The 24,297-nt window shown below is 32.6% G+C and overlaps 2 protein-coding genes across 8 annotated transcripts in view; one reads left to right on the forward strand and one right to left on the reverse strand.

The window, feature by feature from the left end:
- LOC118183318 (uncharacterized) overlaps positions 1 to 24,297 on the forward strand; it is a 466,396-nt gene that overhangs the window by 430,947 nt on the left and 11,152 nt on the right. For 5 of the 6 annotated variants that reach the window (XM_035352811.2, XM_035352813.2, XM_035352812.2 and 2 more), the window contains 2 exons: positions 2,454 to 2,609; positions 7,452 to 7,553. In XM_035352811.2, the coding sequence (XP_035208702.1) occupies positions 2,454 to 2,609; positions 7,452 to 7,553 (258 nt within the window). The remainder of the gene's footprint in view (positions 1 to 2,453; positions 2,610 to 7,451; positions 7,554 to 24,297) is intronic. The other variant, XM_035352815.2, reaches the window with a different exon arrangement.
- Taz (tafazzin, phospholipid-lysophospholipid transacylase) overlaps positions 1 to 24,297 on the reverse strand; it is a 241,944-nt gene that overhangs the window by 87,393 nt on the left and 130,254 nt on the right. The gene's annotated exons all lie outside the window — the stretch shown is intronic.

Raw genomic sequence — 24,297 nt, forward strand, 5'->3', positions numbered from 1 at the left:
GCCACGGCATTTAAATAGTCCATATACACTGATAGCAAACATGCAGTTATCAATGTTTTCATTAAATTATCATGGTATTTAAGAACATTTAAATATTTTTAATTCATACAATTCATTTTAATTCATACAATTGTTGCATTTAACTATATTTACATTATCTAGAAACTTGCAAACGTTGAGAAATTAAAGGAGACGAAACCAACTAACGAGTTGTGCGTAATACAGCTCATCAGGCAGGTTTACCCAAACTCCTATGCTAAATATCCTTTTGCGTAAAGAGTTTAAAATTTACATGTTTAAAATTTAAATTGGGCAGTAAGCAAAGGGACGTCCTCGCCGCCTGCCCTAGGTTCTGTTTGAATTAGCAGACACCTTTGCACAAATCATTTTAATTACAATAAATTTATAATATCTAGAACAGTGGTTATTTCGTATGACTCCGGGCTTTCTAGTATATATATATATATATATATATATATATATATATAATTACAAAACAGTTCTTTTGAAAACAAAACACAAACATGCCTTAATTATGAATTTCAATTTCTGGTCTTCGTGAAATTTTAGTTCTAAATTTCTTACTTTATATATATATATCAGAAACTAGGTGATTAATAAATACTATTAACGTCGTACAAAATGCTACGAAGGAAAAGAAAAAAGATAAAATACACAGAATTAGTATCAACCAAATGTGATAAATTTTCTAACCGGAAAACACAAATTATCACGAAAATAAAACAAAATTCACATAATGTTAGATAATATTTGATATTTTTGGGGTCTTTCGCAAGGAGCAGCCAAAAGAACAGAGCCTTGTTTCTGAATATCTGAATGAATTTCAAAACTAATCAAAGAATTCTTTAAAATTAAATTAATTAAATACGAATATATTAATACAAAATTTAAAAGTATTTAAACAATTTTTAAAAAAACTTACTTTTTTTAATTACAAGTATAAAACCTGTTGTTATCTGAAGTCGGTCATCAAGATAAACCCTCCTACATGACTCGAAATTTGGAATATAATCTATATAGCAGTTTAAAAGTCAAAATTTTATTAATAAGAAGAAAATTAATTTTAAATTTCAAAAATTAAGAATTGCTAATTATTTTTTAATTCCTTCTTCCGAATTTCGACAAGAAACTCATCCTTAAGAGCAGCTATTTAATTCTGGACTTAAAACATTGCTCCAACAGTTTCCAGTTGCCCTTTCTTCTTAGATATAACTTCGTTGGTTACTTATAAATCAAACTTCATTCGTCCTTTTAAGGACATTTAATCATAACTACTTATTAATCAGAATTACTACTTAATCATTGCTACCATTAATAACTGGCACAAATATAGATAATGGCGGAAAGCTGTAGTAGATTTAGCGTCATCTAGAGTATACCTCGAGAATGCTCGCAGCATTATACCCTAATCGATCATATAGAGAAACCTAATACAGCCATGACATTCCATTCATCAAATTTCCTTACACTTCTTCATTTCGTTCAATTCTGTGGGTTAGAGATTAGGATTCGCTAGTATAACTCCCCTTAAAAGCTGTAATATCGAAGATTTGCAGACGGGGCCTGATAAAATGGCTGATACCTTCCAAATAAGAAACAAAAGTATCCACTTTGAAATAGAGTGTGTCATCGAAATAAAGTGAGTGAAAAGATTGTCAAGTAGGTCGAAAACTTTAATAATTTGTGAATGAGTTTTGATAAGTTTCTCTTATGAATTGCTTACAGTAGATGGGGCGCATGATTGTGATGAATGTGTAAGAATGCTCTCCGAGAGTAAATGCACAGACAACAATCAAGTTCCAAGATATTTGTATAGGATCTGCCATGCCAAATTTCAGAATACTGACACGGCATATTTTTTTTTGTTTAGGTTTAGATTTATTGAAACACTTTACTGCACCTAATGAAGGGAAATTACGAAGAGTTATGCCTAGGATAATATTTGTATCTGTCCGAATGTATAAAAGTCCTATATTTAACTCGTATTAAAAATACATACCAATGCAACGTATAAATTTAACGGAACGATTGTCAAATTGTAACCGAACCAAAACATAACTCCTGTGTCCGACTGCACTGTTATTTCGGCTTTCGGCCTTGGAGGGCAGGCCATCAAATTAAATCCACATTGAGTTAGAATTTAAGCTGTTGTGCAACAAGCAAGAAAACCATCCAAATGGGGTGACAGAAAAGAATTAGTCATCTCACAGAGTGCTCTATACAAATTTTTTTAATAATATTACGCAAAATATTGAAAGCTCGAGTGCTATAACTAATAATCAAAACATCTATAACCTGAAATAAAATAATAATATTTTTCGTTAAATTCCCTTTCGAAATGAAATTGTCTAGTCTTAATTATGTTTAATGAAATTAATCAGTTATTCATTGTTACACAAACTAAGAGCAGAAAATGTTTGCTCATCCTTTAGATGTCGCTCCTCTTACAAAACCCCCAATGAAAGTCCCGCTCACTACTGTCAAATCACCGGAAGAAGTGACAGGCGTCCGATCTCCTGATCCCGAATCATGGACTGTGCCTTTGGAAATTGGGAAAGGCCTACACTGGATGGATGGAAAAACACCAGGTAAGAGTGCACACATTATCCTTTTGCTATACGTTATAACTAATGTATATGTAAAATAAAATTGTGGTAGTCGTAAGAATCTTGAAAATCGAGATATTTACAGTCGATAAAATAAATTAAGAAATTTAAATGTAATTGAATTCTTGACTAACCCTGAATATTAACTGATAATTCTTATCTGCCTTAAATATAAGTTTGGTTAAATGAACGGCATAATTGAGTTTGCATGCATGTACACTGAGCCAAAAAAATGGGGACTTGTATCTCTCGTTCTATTGGGCCGATTGACAAAATTCAAATTACGTTTTTCATGTCTCGAAAGCGCGACTTAGGATATGTAGTAGATTTATATATAGCACTGTTCTAATATAAGTATTTTGACACAAAATCGGACTTTTTCTGAAATAACATACCATTTTTTTTCCACATTTCAATTCTGCGATTCAAATTACACCGAACTACCAAGTTTTGTAAAAATCGTAGAAGTAGTTTTTGAAAAATTAGCTCTCAAAATTTAAGCTCCTCAGTGTTAATTGAGTTAGGTTTATATTTATTAATCTCTCTTTTTTTAGTAATCCTATTTCATTCTTCTTCCCACATTTCAAATAAAATTCATCCATTTTTTATGATTTATTTTTAAAATTTGTATTTTAAAATAATTTTTATATGCTTTTCAAAAAAATTTAAATTATGATCTATAAAATTTTTACCATCATCTTAAAGTATTTCTATGCATACCTGCAAAAAATTATAGTTATTTATTCAAAATTTCGGAAGATATACGAGAATTTATATATTGGCATATTTGTTGAAAGCAATAAAACATCAAATGTGGTTTAGACACTTTGCTAAAATTATTTAAAATTAAGAACGACAGGTTTTTTTTTCCGCTCACATGCACAATGTAAAAAGGTGGGAATGAAGGTCCTTTTTTTACGCTCCGGCATAATGGAAGGGAAAGGAAAATTGATTGCTATATATTAATAAGTTCGCCAAGTGAATTAGTCTTGGCGAAACCTGAAAATATTGCGCCAAGATAAATTTTTGAATTTCTCCGTAAATTTAGCACCAAAATTTTAATATCTAAGCATAATTTGAGTCGTGGAATCGAAATAAGAAAAAAATTGGTATGTTATTTCAGAAAAAGTCCGATTTTGTGTCAAAATACCTATGTTAGAATAATGCTATATATAAATTTAATATATATCCTAAATCGCGCTTTCGAGACACGAAAAACGCAATTTGAATTTTGTCAATCGGCTCAGTAGAACGAGATATAGAACCGTCCTTCCTCCTTTTTTTCCCACAGTGTACGTGTCATAACTTGTAGCAAAATTTAAAGGAATAGTTTAGTAGTTTTTTTTTTTTTTTTTTTTTTTAATATTTTGCAACAAGTTATATTATATTTACTTTTTAACTTGTTCTAAAATTTGTAAATAAAGCTTAATTTTGATCAAAATTAGCAGCTGAAAAGCTGTCTATTCAAATAGAATTCAGTATGAAATTTTAAAATATAGCTAAGAATGACAGTACGTTAATGATTGTAAGCATGCAGTTTATAAACGTAAGTGTAATAATATTTGACGAGGTATTGCAATTTTGTAACTTTCAAAATTTTGGAAGAATTTGAATGTGAACACCTGAATGAATTTATTAATTAACTTTTTTAATGAAAATTTATAATTATAAATGAGATAGAAAATAAAAGATCTTTATACTTATTATGAATACAATTAAACAGAAAATTTACCATTTATACATTAGTACAATTGATTAAATGTTGTTATATTGGTATATCAATTAAATTGTTTTTGATATTATTGTTTTCTTACTGTCGAATTATCATTCAATAAAACTAGTAGAAAGCAAAAAATATATACTGTTATTATCAATGCATACTGACTGAATAGATAAATGGTGAAAATAAATGGAATATTTATTGCAATTGCGTAGTAGAAATATTTATCAAACAATAACAATGGTGTGCTTTTTTAAAAATTTATATAATTAATAAATAACAGTTATTAACAGGAGTAAAGTATAAAAAAATGTATTAAAACTTAAAAGTATCGACATCAAATCTAGTTTAGCACTGAGCATTTTCGCAAGCGTCGTGAACTCATCCATAGGAGAGTGATATTCAAAGCGGGTGTGCGTCATTGACAGAAAGTTTCCTTTTTATGAAACAAAGCTTTATTTTGTATTAATTTCTTCTACTACTAATATTGAGTTATATCTTTATGTTTCAGTTTGTATAACCAACACTAATTTTTCAAACAAATATTGGATCGAAAGATTTTCGTTGTAAATGATTGATTTAGAATTTATAATTGCACTTGAGGATATATAATTTAAAATGAGGCCACATAGTCGAAAACAGAAATCGCTTAAAAGATTTAAATATATATATATATAAGCTTCCTGTGATACATTTATTTGGAACGAAACAACAATGAATCCTTCATAATATGTTATAAATATTCAAAGTTCTTTAATTTATAGTAAAAGATTGTTTCCTGTGTCGAAACGTATGCAGTTTCCAACTGGCTTCGCTTCATTTGATTTAAATCACACAATAAATTAGACTAGCATTAAAGAAAACCGCATGCTAGTGCAGGATAATTTTGGTCTTTTATTTAATCATTTCCAACTGACTCGTGTATCATAATTTTGTTAACTGAATGAAACTCTAAATGTTAATTTATGAAGAGCAGCATATACTCTGAGTTACTCTTAGTTGATTAATTGAATATAGCAGATCAAGGAAGGGCTATCTTCCTAGTTAGTTAATTAGCTGATTATAGCAGATCAAGCTAGGACTAATTTTCATAGGGCTTTCATAGGACTAAGGAAAACTTGCACATGGGAAAACTATGGAATCCCCATAGTCTTGGAAAGAAACGTCGGTGGTCAATTGTATACCATAGACTAGTTATATATGTCCTTTGTAACCTCAGAATGAAGGTGTTTTAAACATGAACGTTAAAAGTGCTAGAAAAAAAATTAAACTATCTGTACATCTTAAAAAAGGGTGATACCATCCAAAATTAGTTGTTGAATCACTAAAACAGAGTTAACAAATATTAAATTTTGATTGTTAAGTGAAACATTTTTTATAAAATTTGACTTGCTTAAAACATTACTTTGCTGCCTTTTGACACAGTTCCGTATATATATATAGCTGATGTAAAATATATTACAATTTTGTCTGTAAAGTTTGGCTGCATTTTTCAAAATATTCTTTTATTTCTACTTAGTCTTTCGTACTAGTTATCAGATTAGAATATTTTGGTATCAAGAACAGATATAATTTTTCTTTTTATCTATTTATCTAATTATGTATTATTTTATATTTTCATTCGTAGACTCTGTTCATTCGAAAGCTCACGAAGCTCCGTTCTAAAATTTCGGAAACTTGCCAAATAGCTGAATATTATGCATTTTCTTTTTTTTTTTAATTTTTATTGGCTTATTTACAGCGATTCAACATCTTTTTTGTGATCATAATGTATCTCAAGAAGGCCCGATTTTTTATTTATTTATTTTTTTAAAGAAATGTTGAATGCTTGGGTTGTATGAACTTCTTTGTAAGAAAGAAAGCATGAGAAGTAGTTAGTCATTGAAGCCATAATGTAAGAAATTAGCAAAGCTGAGTATATCATGATCAAAAACAGTATTTCAGCTTTTTACCTGTGGTGGGGAATATTAACAGGAAATATTAACTCTCATACTCGAAATCAGAAACCATCTTGACGGCAGATTCTTTCGCTGAATTGTTAAAGCCGGTAGCCATGTTTTCTTAATTTTTACTTACATAAGAGCGCACTAATACATTCTTTTATCTAACTTTCCATATAGTATTATTCTTATTTAACCGAAAACCAAAACTTTAAGCCTTGATTAATACAGTTGCCCCCCAGTTTCTAGCACTAGCCATTTTAGATTTTAGACTTTGTGCCACTAGTGAGGCCGGAAGCAGTGGTCACTTTATTACGAACACACTTAATAGGTGGCCCACCGTTACCTCCTATAAAGGGACAGACAATTTACATCCATGGCTTCTCTGGGATTCGAACCCGGGCCCTTTAATCAGAGTCATTAACCATTTCCCGTCTGTGCAGCATATTACCAAGAGATTTTGATTCTGCCATAAAAATTCTTTTGCTGACAATAGCTCTTTATGAGTAAACTCATTTAACTTGCAGAATGATTTATTAGTACGCTAGCTAAATTTAATTGCTTTACAAAATGTGATCTTCAAAATTCTTTCATAAATGAGTTGCTTAATTGGGAGTTAAGTAATGAGGTGCCCAAGGGATTTCCCGCATTACTTACTTACGAACCAGAAAAATTAAGTGATACCATTTTTTCCATTTTTTGTCTGCTTTGAAGAAGTGTTTTAATGCTTACGTTTTAGTCATTTGATAGTCTTAGTATAATTTCTAGGCGTAGAATCCAAAGATTCATATCATTAATCATTAAAGAGCGTTGTACTTGTTAATTCATTAAACAGCTGAAAACATCAGTTGTATTTACGTTTACTACGCCTTTAACCTTTTTGAAGTGTAAACTCGTCTTGACGAAGTTAGGAGATTCAATGATGCTTATAACTCTGAAATGTTCCATTGGCCTTTTGCCATACATCTCAGAGATTATTTTGCTGCATAGCATCATTCCCTCCCCTTCCCCCCCCCTTTTTTTTTTTGTTAATTCTAGTTTTGCATGAATCATATATGTTTGGCCTCCATTCATTGAAAGATGATCATATGGGCAATTTGGCAGAAGTAGCGCTAGGAAATATAAAATATATAAATGCAGAAATGAAAGACATCTTTTTTTCAGATGGCGTCCAAGCAAAAGGGCCACCCATTCTCCTATCTAAGCGACTTAAAGAGTCTTCCTTGGTAGGCAAAAGCCAGAAAGATATAGTGATCTGTGATCCAGGTATTAATAAATTTATTTGCAATAACTTGTTTCATTGGACTAAATTTAAAGCATGCCATTAGAGTTCATAGTATCCTTAAATTTTGAAATGAAGCATGAAATTTAGAGATAGAATTACATTAAAATTGAAGATGTACTAATATAAAAAGATCATAAAAAAAATAATGATATTCACATTTTAGCGCCAAAACAATACGATTCAGAATCGAAGTACCTGTAGTTTCAGATCTATTATAAAACGTCTTTAATGCACAGATAAGTACTGAATGTTTTTGATATTGGCTGTAGATTTAAATGAGTAATTATAAACTTTTTCCTGCATTTGAGTTAAATTACCCCAGCAACGAACTATACAAAGTGATTCATAAATCTGCAAAGTATTTTTTTTTAATTCAATAGAAATAAATTTCCTTACCGACAGCAAATTTTATTGTATTGAAATAAAAGTAAACTCCTTAAATTTTTGTGTACATTTCACTAACGCTTAATGTGTCCATCTTTGCTGATATTTGAGACATCTAAGATGCGTCATTAAAAGGATTTACTTTGAAATCTGATTGATTCCATAGCTGAAAACAGTGTTTATTATCTCTTTCAACAGTTGTCTGTCCAAGTATCACAGAGCCCATGAGATCATTTATAAGAGTATCTCGAGTCAAAATTTTTCACAAAGTTCGATTGTATGTTAAAGGCGCTTCATTAGTGATGGGAAACCTTACGTTTAGATTTCCTTCTGGTAATTCTTCAAGAATTAATTATTGTCTTTGTCCACTCCCAACTAATGACTACCGAAACACCTATGCTGTAGTTTTGGCTGACCGTGATACACTGGCTGGTGTTTGAGACGAAACGGATTATCGCATAGTTGTCTGCTGTATCAGCAAAAGTGAATACATTAAGGATTTTTGAATATGTAAAATATATTCATAAAAAACGTGAGCTTGCCCTTATTTCAATGTAATAAAATTTGATATCGATTGGGTAGTTTATTTGCTAGGAATTTTAAAAATGCTTCTCAGAATTATGAATAACCCCGTGTAATTAAATTAGCTTGTAAGAATTCGGATTTGTCCTGTGCAAGAGTTTCTCAATGGAATTAAAAATTTGAATGATGAGAAGTAAATATTGTAGAACTATGCAAAAAAGTAAAATTTCAAGCGGACTGTATTAATGAAAACATATTTATTAAATAATGAAAGAATAGCAAAAACTAAACGAAAATTACCAGGGCAACGCACGATCACCAAGGCAGCAAACAATCTTTTTCTACTCTCCCCATATAGCCCGAGCAAGTTAATTTGCATCTTCCTATGGTTGCCATTTAATTTTGAAAATGTGGGCCTAAACATCCCTCCCACCACTGAAACGCAGTTTCAATTAATTACAATTTTAAACAAAAACTTTTTAAACATAATAGAATGAAAACATTTTTTAAACTGCTAATCAAAATCTTACTCAAGAGACTCTATGAATTAATAGTTTGTATCATACTTAAGAGTTTGTTTCATGGTTCAGTAAGGACAAAGCTTAACGATAGGTCTCTTGAGTTCTCCTTGTGCAGTTCGTACCGTTACCATACGGATCTTACCGTCACTTCCAGGATGGAGTCTAATGACTCTTCCCGTACGCCACAGCAGTGGTTAAACGTTTTCTTTGAGTAAAATAAGATCATTGACCTGAAAGTCTCTTTGTGATCTTTGCCACTTAGGACGTTGTTGCAGTTTAGAAAGGTATTCTCTTGACCACCACTTCCAGAAATGTTGTAGGACAGATTGACGCAATTGTCATCTTTGTCTATAGGAGACAGGCTCTTGCAAAATCTCCTGCTTTGGTAAAGTAGATACTGGAGCTCCAATCAGAAAGTAGTTCGGTGTGAGAACTTCAAAACTGTAAGATCCTTAGACATTGCTGCAATGGACGTGAGTTCAAGCAGGACTCGACCTGAGTGATGAGTGTAGCGAAATCTGGATATGCTAGTATTGTAGATCCTACACTTCGACGAAGGTGATGTTTCATCTAAATAACTTCTAAAGGATAGCACGCGTCGAAAAGCATAAAAAATGTATGCGTAGCATTTGAAAGACCATTAACCACGTCGAGTTCGATGTTTGATCATAAAAGGTCCAGCAAAATCCACACCAATACGATAAAATGGTATGAACCGAACCATGTAACACGTGAGACAGGTAAATCGGACGTGATTTGTGTGAAAAGTTGGTTCTATATCTGCGGCAGATGGCAAATTTGTTCAGGACTTTTCAAATAGAAGATCGAGCAGATATCATCCAGAAGCTTTGCCTCAGAGCACACATCAATAGCTGAGGTGCAGCATGTAAATATTTTAGGTAAAATTGCTTACTGATCATTTCGTTGATGAAGTGCTTTTTAAGAAGAAGAACTGGACGTTTTTCATTTTCCGGAATATTAGCATGTCTTAAACGACCACCGACACGCAAAACAACTTCTTTGTCTAGAAATGGATATAAGCAGAGGATCTTACTATTCGTTTTCAAAGGGAATGATGTAAGTAAAGGCAAAATTTCTTCTTGGAATTCAGAACGTTGAATTACCCATATAATTTTGAATTTTGCTTTCTCGAGCTCTTCTGTAATTAAGAAATCTAACAATTTCTTCTCAGGATGAGAACAGTTATTCACAAATCTTAGATGGGCGAGACTCGAAGTAATTTTGACCATGAAGAATATTTTGAAATAACAACAGATTCTTGAACTCATAAAACACTCCTTTTCTTCTTTCAAGGCAATTTCAGGAAGAGTTCTGTATTCCATCTATAGGTTTGTTTACGCAGTCACGACCGTTGAACAACTATTTACAATTTGTTAGTTGAGAAGGTAAGATGCCTCTCGTACCTGGGCCCGTTGGATTATCGATTCCTGAAACATGACACCATTTCGCTTGAGGAATCATCGTCTGAATCTTAGACACTCGATTTGCAACAAATGACTGGCATCGATAAGGTTCAGAAAATAGACACGCCAGTCTTATCGTTGAATCTGTCCAAGCTATGATAATAAAGGAAAGTCTCTTAAGATTACATGCTGTAATAGAATGCAACAAATTTGCTAGCATTAAAGCCGAACATAATTCCAGATGTGGCAAAGATTGGGTTTTCATACATGAAACCTTCGTTTTAGATGTAAGTAAAGAAACGTTTGTATCTGAATTTTCTAAAATACATCTCACGTAAACCCCGCTGCAGTAAGCCTTTTCAAAACCATCACAGAATGCATGAATTTCTAGTTCAACACTTTGTGTTTTCAATACACATCCAGGTATTTTCACTTGGTGGATTAGAGGAAGTGCTTTGCGAAAGGATATCCATCTCTTTGTCATGTCTTTTGAGATGGATTGATCCCAAGTTAAGTTGTTTTTTCAATTCCTGAAGAAAGGTTTCCATAAATGTCACACAAGGGGATATGAAACCCAAGGGATCAAAAACATGCGAAACTTCTGACAAAATTTCTCTTTTTGAAAATGTCAATTTGTTTTCGATTGGTGGAACTGCGAAATTAAAACAGTCATCCTTTGTATTCCATTTAATATCAAGGACATTACTTCTTCATCTGAATCGACGTGCATCAGATCCTTTTCTTCCTCACTTGTTGGTTCTTTAAATATTGATGGAACATTAGAATGCCATTTTTTAAGGTCGAATCCATCTCTCTTCATCATATTCTTTAATTCATTAACTAGCTGTAGAGCTTCTTGCTCTGATGAAGATCATCAACATAGAAATCGTTAAGGGTAGCATCAACGTAGAAGATCAGAAAAAGATCATCAACATAGAAATCGTTAAGGGTATGCATGTGAAGCCAAAAGAAAATTGTTTTTCTCGTCTAAAGTCAATTGCTGCATAGCTCTTGTGGATAAGCATGGCCCTGATGTTGTGCCATAGGTGACTGTGAGTAATCTGTATTCTGTAACTGGCTCTTCAGGAATTTCTCTTCAAAGAACTCTTTGCCAGTCAGTATCCTCAGAATTAACCTTGACTTTTCTAAGCATTTTTTCTATATTGGCACTCACCGCAATTTGAAAACTTTTAAAACGAATAAGAATAATGAATAATTGATCCTGTATTCGCGGGCCTATCATTAGAAGATCATTCAAAGGTTGTCCAGATGATGGCTTGAAACAATTCTCAAAACAAAAACTCTCAGCCTTGTTGAAGTGCTCGAATCACGAAGAATAGCGAATTGAAGAAGGTAGTACGCATTTATTTTCCTTGAATCAGTACCATATGAACTAATGATAGATATTCACGCATATCTATATCATCTGTATTTTTTACTTTTATATCGTCTGTATTTTTTACTGTTGAAAGATAAGGAATTCTCCAAGTATTTTAATCTGCGGAGGGCAACTGTCTTGTAATCACTAAGTTGAGAAGGTGAGGTATAGAATGGCAACCTCAGGACATATCTTCCATCAATATCGCTAGAATGCGTAGATTTAAAGTGATCTTCACTAGCGTTTTCATCCTAAGAAGCTTACAGCTGGTACCTTCTCTAGTTTCCAAAATTTATTTAACAATTTATCACTGACTAATTGAATGTAATGAACCAGAACAATAGAATTTTTCTTACATGAGGAAACCCTGACTGCAATTTGCCATCTTAATTGAGACCGAACAGCAAAGAGCTTTTAGTCTTCCAATGAAAGTTTCTAACCTTTAAGCATTGGAAGTGCTATATTCACACTAAGAAGAATATTAATGCTACCAGTCTTGTAAAAGGTTGGATCCGTTAAGGTAAGATCTGTGAACTATTCGGAACAAGAAGGTTCCAAATTAACGTGTGAAAGCTGGTCCACTATTTTCTTGACAACATAGGCAAAAGTGCCAAAGGAAGGATTTGAAGAAAAATGATGAATAAACCAAATTTGAGAAACACCATTAGTACGAGTGCTTAATGCACCCAAAAATTAAATTATCACATTTGTTTTCTTTTTTGACAAACTCCATCTTTCTAGGTAATCGTTTGTTATTAAAGAAGCCATACATCTCACGGCATACACCTGGATCCAAAAGAGCACGACAAGTAGAAATTCTACCAGCGGAATTTTTTACATTCACTAGAGCCGTGCATAGTAGCACCTGGGTATCAGAGCCCAAATCCTAGCAACAAGAAGTAATGGAATTTAAAATAATTTCACAATTTACATTAAAGTGACTAGTAGTAGTTTTAGAATTGGAAAGTACAAACACTTTAGCGTCCACAGAAAGACCGTTTGGGTTAACTGTATTCTTGTTGGAATACAGTTAACCCAAACGGATAACTGGAGGATCAGTGGTACCTTCAGTGGTGTCGTCAAAATGCAATAGCATGTGATTGGGGTTTTTATATTTTCGACATCTATAAGAACTCCTGCAGGTTGATTTAAGGTGAAATTATGTTGAACAATTGAAACAAATATTTTTCGATTTTACAAAACGAGGTCGTTTTTAGACAAACAGTTTGAGAAATGCATCCCATTTAGTTAATACATGAACACACTGTAATTGAAAACCTGAAACGACTAGTGTAACCCGCTTAGAAAAAGGCTTTTTTGAATCTGGATTATTAGTAATTAAGTATGTTTTGAAAGAAATTGCAATCGTTCTCTCAGGGAAGGAAATTTATCATCTGGTAATGGACTGCTCCTACCAGTCTCTTGTAACTGGATCTAATTTAAACTGCACAATAAACATGAGAATAGTGTCAGCTGCCTTTTAAGTTTTCACATCCAAGAACTCTATTAATTTCAAATATTCTTTAATTGAATCAACTAGTTTCAGAATCTAAGCATGAGATTCACAAGTTAGAGAGTGCATATTTAAGAATTTTTTTATCAACAAAGACAGTATCTCACGTTTATGAAAATATCTCTCTACAAGGGGATCCCAAGCAACTTTGAAATTACTGTCAGTAACAAAACTAATGTCAGACTGTACTATCTCTTGAGCATCCCCTTTGGTGCTACTTTGGTAGACGGTTGCACGGATTTTGGCGATTTTTCTTTTAACGAGTAATACCCGAGTCCCTAATTACCTTTTTGTGGTGCCATCTTGGTTTTTTGGGGAGGAAGTTGCCCTAAGTACGTGCTTGTTTTGCTTAATGGTTAAATCAGACCGATGTGCAGAAAGCAGTGTACATAGAAAGTAATAGAGTTTAAAAAACCTCCATGTAAGTGAATATGCATTTTTAATAAATATACATTCACAAATGTAAAAGAGGTCAACGAAGGTGGTCGAAATGTCCTTCAAGAGTTGCAATGCTAGCCCACGTCTCTAGCGTATGAAATTCTGAGTGTTCTGGAAGATTTCTGGTATGTCCCAGACTTCCCTGGAAGCTGTTGCGATGGCTGCAATTTGTTCCTGGTCACTCGACGAGGAACTAATTAACGAAGAATTCATTGAGCAGTGTTTTCATATGTTCTCTGAAGAAGTAATTAAAGGTTTGATGATAGAGCAAACCAGTGCCCCGTACCACCATGCTCGATCCACTGTTAGCCAAAACGTAACGTCAAAGTGGTTACAAATGCCACGACTGAAGTAGATGAGTGCTTCCATTGTGTTGGAATCATTTTTTTTTTATTTTTTTTATTATGTCAAATGCCATTTACGTTGGCTGTTAGGCCATTGTGTTGGAATCACAAGGAAGGTCTTATCGATGCAGAAAGCTCTGTGTTATCCAAACGTTGTAGCACAGAAATATCAAGTAGTTGCTACCAGTCAGATGGAAAGGCAATACGTATAACCCGATGAGGTGATCCATTGGGAAATGGCATGAGACACGAAGTTGATTTGGAATTGTCCTTCCGTTGTGAAACGCGACTCATCAGTGAACTGCACAAAAGCAGGAAAAATAGAATCTGTAGCACGCTGTTACAAAAATCATTGTGCGAAAGCAATCTGAGGTACATAATTATTCGGTTGAAGATCCTAGATGCTCTGCGCGTGATACGGATGCTTTTTGTTTTCTGTAGACGCTACTCCAAATGCTATACATTTATTAATTTTTTATGCATACAGAAAAAATACATATATTTGTATGTAAATAATTATAAATTTCTTTATTTCTCACTACAGCTGTCAGCTCCATCTCATCGCGTTTTGTTTCTAATAACGTTTGTAATACTACAGAAAAATTACTAGGAACTATCTTCATCACGAATTGTAAATGACATATTCGCGGGCCCCAGAAAATTGCTTTGGAGCCTCATGCAGCCACGGATCGCCAGTTTGAGATAACTGCTTTAGACAGAAGTCACTACTTACTAACAAATAAATGTATAGTGTGATCCAAAATTCGATCAATCATGTATTTAATATATTTCAGTGAATTTAATATGTGCTAGTACTATCAGCTCTATTTTTTTCAGTTGCGCAATAAAATTGTTTTAAATTACATTGAAGCATTACAATTTAGCATTTTCCTTATTCTGTAAGAAAAGCAAATTTTAGATTTTGTTTTATTCCTGTACGATGGAGCCTCATTGCATGCTGCTTCTATTGCAAACAACACTTAAAATTTGGTGACAACTATCACTTAATCGTGATTCACTGTCCATGTCTTTAAATTCTAAATCCTATGACTTTTGGTTAGAGAGCAATCTCTCTCACGTATGTACAGAGGACACTCAATACCATTCATAATTTTCACCAGCACATGTATGAAAATTTCTCAACAATTATTATTTTTGGTGATATATCTTAATTCGTCGTCAAGCACTGCTAGGTAAAGATGATTGCTACTTCTATCTATGGTTCATTTATGAATTAAATGAAGTTAAGCAGGTTAATTACGATTTTACGCTGTGTATAAAATAGTTTCGTTATAAAATATATTATTTAAGAAAGTTAATTTTTATTGCGTTATTATGTATTGCAAAGGCACTGAAATGCAAATGTTAAGAAACATTTAATAACTCCCGAATCATTTTGCGTATGAATGTGCATACATAGTGATGTGCATACATAGTGCATACATAGTGACCCAAAAACATAGCATTACATAGCATATTTTGGCAAATTGTTGAAAAGAATTATCTATACTAATTTTATTAATAACTTCTAATGGGGAACAGACAACATCGGAAATAGAATAACTGTATTAGGGCATTATACATATTTTCTTAACATGACAATATTTCAGAACAGTATCATCAACAACATAAAAATGCTGTAATCCATGTTTAACCCTTTCTTGAAATCTACTTTCTTACATCTGGCACGAATCAAATAAGAAAGAAGGAAACAAATTCTCCGAAATGGAACTAGAAATGTACAAATTCTTTCTGAAATAATGCCAAAAAATGTTAGATAAAATCGATGTCACTGGAAAGTCTGCATCTCGACCTACATCTCAATTTACCGTAAACTACTCTCTACCTAACAAAAGGGACTATATCGATCTGATCTAAACTTAGATCATAGAAACTGTTGTTAAATGGGTACTTTGAAATTTATATTTATTGTATAAAATGCATATAAAATACGAGAGGATTCATATATAAAATCTTCGAAGAGAAATAAAAGAAATTTGTAGAAAGACGTTGAAAATCAAGATTGATTTTCTGACAGCGTATTTGAATTCGAATAACTGCAAGGAAGAAGGTTTCTTTGAATTATAAAACAAAATTTGTAGTCTATACTATAACTTTTTCTTTCATTCCCTCGTTATATATGAGTTGAATTTTGTAAGCATTTCCAAAGCTGAAACAAGCAAATATACAAATATACTTGTAGATGAATTTTAGATTCTATTTTGAGATGTAAGCACTTTCCTTTAACTTTAGCATTACTATAAGAAATGCTAATATTCATTCTAAAATATTCTCATTTCTTTTGTTCATGATTTTGATTTAACAGAAATGAGGGAAGAAGTAATCTAGTTTGTATTTTACATGATTTATTTAGATTTTAAACGGTAATGTTATTCTTAAATGTATTCCAAATCAAATTTTCATCTTAAATTTTGAATAAAAATAGCATTGATGGTCAAATTTTTGAAGCAGTTTGTATTTTATAATAAGCATTTTGAGAAATAACCCCTTCTTCACCATTTTATACTATATACGTGCGAAATGAAACTGTCGAACGTGTACGAATGAAATGATGCTAAAATATCTGTTTAAATTTAAATTGAAAACCTTTTAGGAACAGCACAGATATAATTTGGGTGGAAGACCAAAAATACTTTGTACAGGTGCAGTCTTGTCCCACTAGCTGTTTAAGCTGTGCCCCCCAGTTTTGATAGAGAACACCCGGGGAACGCTCCGAGAGTTTCCAGTTCCTCTTCCTTACAATGAAACCATACACAAGGACTTTCTGTTTGTCTTATATTTTGAATACCCCTATGGCACACAGATACTATGCACTTACTATTCATGCCTTCTCCGAGATTCGAACTCAATCCCAGGCATGCAGCAGCCAGGAGTGCTAACCACTGTACCGATTACGGCAACAACATTTTAGTATTTTATATTTTTGCCTTGCGTCACTAGGACTGTATAAGTATCATATGGTAACTGATTCAGGAATGACGTCACTTCAGAAGGATTACTTAAAAGCATGTTATTATTTTTAAAATAGAATCTACTAATTTAAATAAGAACTGCTAAAAATTAAATTTTCAATATTATATTGATTATATACAGAATGATTACAATTAGAATTCCTCTTTCAAAAGGGTGTGCAAAACGAACCACTTTTCAGAATGGCCTGATATTTGATGAAGCAATGGGAATTTCTCTGACGAACGAAAAAAAAAATAGTTCAAAATTTTATCAATAAATGGCAATGCACTTATCATAATATGCTGATTAAAAGATGCGACATGCATATCACATGACTTAAAAAAACGGTGTACATGTAGTTCCCATTATTCTGCGTCTGAGAAACTCGGTCATGAAGGATCAGGATCTATTTATTGCTGAAGCTTATTCACGAGAACAGTGACCATACTTCAAATTCTCTGAAGAAATTTGGGACATCAGTGCGTATAAAACGCTCTGGTCTGATGTCTGCCAAAGATCTGCGGAAAGTGATTTGCGAATTCGAAGAAACCGGTTCATTTGACATGAGATCTAGCAGAGAGAGAAAAACAGTTGCTGCAATGTCGGTGGAAGATGTGTCTAAAGCACTGCAAGAAGAGACAAGAAGTAATGAGGGAATCTGTGGTACAGTACAATATTCGATCGTTAGACATGCTTATCAGCACGGTTTGTAAAATTTTGCGAAACATGCTATCCATTCAAAATTATGCATGTTCAAGAGTTGTTTCCTGTTGACCTGCCAATAATTCAAAATTTCGCTGTAGAATTTCTTGCTCAGATGGATTTAAGCAATGGTTTGTCATGGAATATTTTGTGGACAGACCATGCTCGTTTCCGTCCCCATGCTTCTATAAATTCTCAAACTGCCAGAACATTGCTTTGAAAATCTCGAAAGACTACCACTCCAAGCTACAGTTTCCAATCTGGTATAGCTTACAGATCATCAAGCTGCGATATGCATATTTACGAGAATAAAGGAACTTGTACTCTAATTATGTGCAAACAAACAAATAAATTGACATAAATCATATAAAATTATTCTTTCAATAACAACAGCAACTAAAATATGATTATATGTTTAATGTAATAAACAACTATTTCAATTCGAAATATTTTGAACACTGAAATACTTTAGTGATACTGTATACGAAATATAACACTTACAACATATCATTCATCAATAAATGCTATATCTAGTAACATTTATGTTGTAGTTAAATAGTGCAAAGTTCTTTCATGTATAGTCAGGTCAAATTTCAAGAATAACCAAATTAAAAATTAGATTTAATGGGCTATTACAAATTAAAATTTCAATTTTAATTTACACACACACACATAATGCGTTACATAAAACTGCATAAATTTTATCTGTTTTTTGTACAAAATCAACAAATATTCCTTTTGCCAATTACAAAATTTCTGTATAGTCTTCTAGTTTGTTCACATTTCGAAACGTAAACTTTGAATGATTATGAATAGAAAAATGCGTTATAAAAAGTAGCTTAATATTAGAATGTACATATGAGAAAACAGTGCAAGACCTACTTACTAAAAGAATAAAAAAATCAGAGCAAAACTACTGAATGAAGAAGCCAGGAAGTGAGAAAAAACAAATTTTATCTAATTAATGTGTTAAGCCATACTTTTGTATGTTCCAATTATATCCTTTTATATACTCCAATTACTGTCATATTATTTTCTTTGAGGAGAATATTTTAATTTAAACTTTTCACAGACCTCTCTCAATTTGTAAGACAGAAAATATATTTAGCAAGAAAAAGCATAATAAAAAAATCTTTTGTATAATTTATACTGGTATTTACTTACTTTTGTACTGGTTTTTCACATCTGAAACTAGTCTAACTTCCTATTATGTATCTATAAGCGAAATTGTTTTCACACGATTTTTAGGAACCTATCTTATTTTCTATAAATATTCTATCTTTATATTTCTATAATATTCTATCTTATTTTCTATTTATAATAGTACTGCTTCATTAGCCAAGGATTTAAAATCACTGAGTGCTTTTCCGGTGATGAACGCGGACACAACCGAGTTCAAAGATTAAAAAATAAGAGGTATAAGGTCTAATCTGGGATAACCGTTTCGTTAAAAAGTAGCTGCCCATTTCATTTAATATTTATTAATATTTCAAATATAGATGCCCCGAATTTCGTGTCCTGACAAGGTAGAAAATAGTTACTATTTCATTTCTAAAAGAAATTTTGCAAGCTCTGTGCGCTAAAGTCACAGTGAAAAAAATTCACAGCTACGTTTTGAATAATTAACCCCTTCCTTAAATTAAATAAGTGCCTAAGTCTCCACATGGTGTTAAATATTAATGGAACCAGAACGCAATTTTTTTTAAATTTCTTATATTATTGAAAATTTTTATATCAGCTTTTCTTTTCAGGTGTTAGTTTTCAGACTGAATTTTTCATTACATTTTTATAATATTTTTAGGGTTAAGAAATAACGTAACTCAAATATTAACTAGCTCATGCTGAGTGCACTCATAATATTGCACTAAAATAAGCGGTGCTTTCCTTTAAAGAACTAGTCTTTTTAATCACTTAAGTATCTCTAGTAATATCTGCCATGCTGATAGCCTAAACCATGCCCTGCTTACCGCCGAGGCCTGCTACGTCTGTTTCTCGGGTCTCAGAGAGATGTAATTGTAAAACTAAATCCTATATTTCCAGTAATCAAAAGTTATTGAATAATAATTATTAATCATATGTACTGAATCTGATAAAATTTTTTAATTATTTCCTTTTGTATCTGCAAAATACTAATATCGAAAAAGTGGAAAATTTACTAATATCGAAAAGTGAAAAAAATTTTGTTTGTCCTATAAAAACTAGAAAAGTAAGGGTCGTGAAGTTTTGAAAGAATGTTGCTTCTAGGTCTCGAGACTTAAAGTTGCCTTCGGGGCTTGCTAGAAAATTGTAGTTACTTATACATATTTTTAACATAGTTATGCTTAATTTCAATAATCCTTGTGACTGCTCTTAAAACTGGTGTTTTAAGATTAGATAAATTCTGTGTTTTTAATTAGCGTAAATATATTTAATTTGCAAACATATTTAGTAATATCAATATACACTCGATTACAGAATGCGCAGAAAATTGTGAATTGTGTATCAAAAATTACATTACCGTTTGCGAAAGTATCATCAGTTGATACTAGTAGCATACACTGGTGTCGGATTAATTAACTTGATGTAATATAGTTACACTGCTATCCATTATAGGAACTTAATCAGTGATCACTTGGAAAACTTTATCTGCGGAAAGTTTTTTGAATTTCTGAGTGTTTCCAGAATTTTACCATCCAGTCTTTATAAACGGAGTACTTTCAGATAAATCTTCATCACCGTCTGTTTTCATCTACTTCATTTTGATATGAATATTATAAAGGTAGCAATCATTATACAGGTAGCATCATTGAATATCATACAGGTAACATCACTTTCCTTTTCATTTGAATTGTATATAGGTAGCAATATTCTTCTCCCCTTCTCAATCGGGTTCAATTATTTAATTTTCTAGATCATGTCACGTATCAAAGTCATTTCTTAACCATCATATTCTTCACAAATTTTACATGTCAAAGCAGGACCTCCTCCATTTTACAGTCATTACATTTTAACGGAGATTAGTATACTACAGACGTTGCTGTTCTCAACCAAGGTCAATAAGCGGAGTGACGTCGACGTCCTTGACTTGTAAGTCTGAGCAGATATAAAATATACGTCACTAACTCGAGCGTCGAAGAGACAAAGGTTTGAACTTAAAAGAATATAATCTTACCTTCTGATAACAGCTATTATAAATTTATAGTGTCGCGTCACCTCCCACGAGATGACTACAGCTACTGTAAAATTATAGTGTCACGTCAGAGGTGATATACGAGATATAATTTATAAAAGTTTGTCTTATAAGGTATTTCTCCCGCCTTCTTAGTATGCTTTCGTAGTGTAGTGGTCAGCACACTCGGCGCGTATTCGAGAGGCCGTGCGTGGTTCGAGTCGCGGCGAAGGCGTTGCTCATTTTTCATCTCTCATGCTTCCAAAAAATCCTAATGTCACTATAGTGGCGTCTGAACTAAAAGGTGGTGAATGATGATTCTTCACCACTAGAATTTGGCGATTAGGTCTCCTAAAAACCCCAGTTGCATTTTAAAAAGAGGAGTATAGGTATAGGTATAGGTAACGGGGGGCACGGGCACTGTCACTTTACCATAATGGTTAATCGGTATTGCACCGTGCCCACCACTGTCTAGAGCCAATGTGTAGGAGCCACATTTGCGCCCAGCACCAAAAGCCGAGGCCCAACGCTCGGACCATCCAGAGGGCAGTCAAACTGACCAAAAGCGCCCTCCACACAACGCTCACCCAACCGTCCAGGCATTAGTACATATGATAGCAAATACTGAGATTCTCTGACGATTATAACACAATGTGCAATTGGTACATAATGAAATTGAAATTATAAATATACTGCATAATACAAGTCCAATAGTACAATATCAATGTAAAAAGTAAGATATAATTACAAATGCAAATATAAGGTATTTCTCCTGCCTTCGTAGTGTAGTGGTCAGCATGCTCGGGGCGTATTCGAAAAGCCCGTGGGTCGAGTCCCGGAGAAGGCGTTGCTTATTTTTCATCTTTCATGCTTCCAAGAAATCCTAATGTCTCTACTGTCTTTCCAAAAGAGTTATTGGCTTTTCTCACGGGAAAATTGTTTGCTCACCAGTCGTTTAGCGGATAAAACCGCAGAACATAGGTAATTTGCCCCCAAATATTATCCTGAGGATGAATGGGCTCGCAGTGTGGGGTTTTTCGTGGGTTTGGCTCTATGTAATTTAAATATGGACCTGTGTCCTTTAGAGAATCCTCCATTATCTTTGGAAGAAAGCCTTAGTGTGCTTTATCAGAAATAAATAAATAACATAGTTGTTGGCTCGCTCTGAACAATTTTCACGCAATTATTTAGGGGTGTTTTCTCTATCAATAAATCCTAAGAGATAGAAAGTGCCATGTCAAACATTAATAAGATATCTAATATCCGTGATTCATTCCTCAAAACTTCCAAGAACTGATAGCAGAAATTAATGTGGTGGATTTTATGATTGAAAAGTGATTTAAATCTTAGAAGGCTGGAAATACATATGCTTGCAAAGAATTTTCTTTCTAGTTATGGTAACATTTTTAATTCTGCTTATATGCTGTTCGGTTGAGCGAGTCGGATTTCTCTGTCACAGCACTCTCTCGTGCAGTGTTTTTAGCTATGCATGCGAAACGCCATGGACTAATGAATATATTCATTGCACTTTCATGCTCAGTAAAATCCTTTATCCATTTTAAATTTGTATTGCGGATAGGACTTCCGCTGTGACTCAGTATAAAAAACTTACACCGAAAATGTCTTTGCTCCTCAAAAGAAACACTCATTGGAAGCATATACTAGTTCAGCGACAGTTTCTCTATGGCGACCACAGCCAAATTAATGTCCTATCCTTGGGCCCCTGATTTTAAGAGACTCCCAAATCATTCTATGTTTTCTTCTCATAAAAACAAGAAAAGTGAGTTTGAGAACTATGAAAGATTACTGTGCTTATAACAGCAAATTCAAGTTATCGGGCCTTGAAAGCGATTATACATCATATGAGTCCTTCTTAATGTCATTCAAATACAGCATTCTTACAATGCTATCTTTAAGAAAAATCGTCAAATCCTCATGCCCTATCCGTCATAGGGAATGCTTCATAATAATTCCATTCTTCCTGCATCGATCTTAAAATTAAAAACTTTCCTTGAATTAATAATGTACAAGAGATCTAACACAAAACAATGAAACAAATTTTAACATCACTGAAATGTTTATGTATTATGCAAATTTCGTATTTGTTAATTTTATAATGAATTTGTTTTATTGTAAAATATTAACATAACTGAGTTTTTTTAGTTCATTCACCCGATGGATGACACTATCAGTGACTATGAAACGTTCTGTCTTTGACCAATGAAACAAATTGTAACATCACTGAAATGTTTATGCGTTAGGCAAATTTTGTATTTGTTAATCTTACTGTGTAAAACTGGGAAAATATAGAGTGATATAAACGGCTATAACTATTTAATTGAAACGAATTTATGGGTAAGAGTTCTACCAAAGCATGTAGAAGTAAGTTCAAAATTTTGTTTCCATACTTTATAACCATTTTATGTGACTCTTCTTGGTCATATTTTATAGATGTTCTATGTGACCCCTCTAATCGGTAGTCTGTTTCACGCCATACATTCTGGAGTCACACTGGACTTAACACCCTGCGATTTCTTTCTATGGGTTTATGTGAAAGACTATGTGTATCTTCCTTAGCAGAAAACAATTCCAGAACTCAAAATGCGCATTTCTAATGCGCTTGCAATGGTGACTCCATATATGCTTAAGAAAGTATGGCGTGAAATGGGTCTCCGCTTAAATGTTTTCCTCATTAACAAAGGGAGTCACATAAAACATTTATAAAGTATATAAACAAAATTTTTAACTTCTTTCTACGTTCTATTTAATAATATTTAATATTTAATTAATTTAATATTTAATAATATCTCTTTTCAATTAAATAGTTATAGCTGTTTGTAATCTCTATACTCGTTTTGAATGCTTTTAATACAGAATGAAAGCATATGTCGCTTTACTGTATTAAAAGCATCGCTTTCAATTTAATTTTAAATTTCAAGGATTAAATTGAATTTATTTTTAATTTTATTTTAATTTTAATTAAATTTTTTATTTTTTATTTAAATTTAATTTTATTCATTTATTTAAAATTGAAGGGTAAGATCAAAAAATCCTTTTTATGGTTCATAAGTAAATCATAAATTTCATTTTCTATCTGTAATAGCGTCCTTAAAAGTGATGGACACTAGAAAATTGAAATCGAAGATTGTTGGTAACGTAAAATACTTAAATGTTACAAGACAGAACACAAGTGATGTTTTAAAATTATAAAATGTCCAAAAAGGAGCATATTTGTCTCATGCTTCGGTAAATTTTCAATATTCAGAAGACAGGTGAGGTTATCACCTATCTTGCTTATAGAAAATGAAACACATTATGAATCAAAACATCAGTATACTTAAATGTTTTAGTCCTATTGAATAGTTGTCCCTGTGGAAC

This window comes from Stegodyphus dumicola, chromosome 8 (assembly GCF_044657685.1).
Source record: "Stegodyphus dumicola isolate Sdum_Otavi_A_Nest chromosome 8, ASM4465768v1".
Lineage (NCBI taxonomy): Eukaryota > Metazoa > Arthropoda > Arachnida > Araneae > Eresidae > Stegodyphus > Stegodyphus dumicola.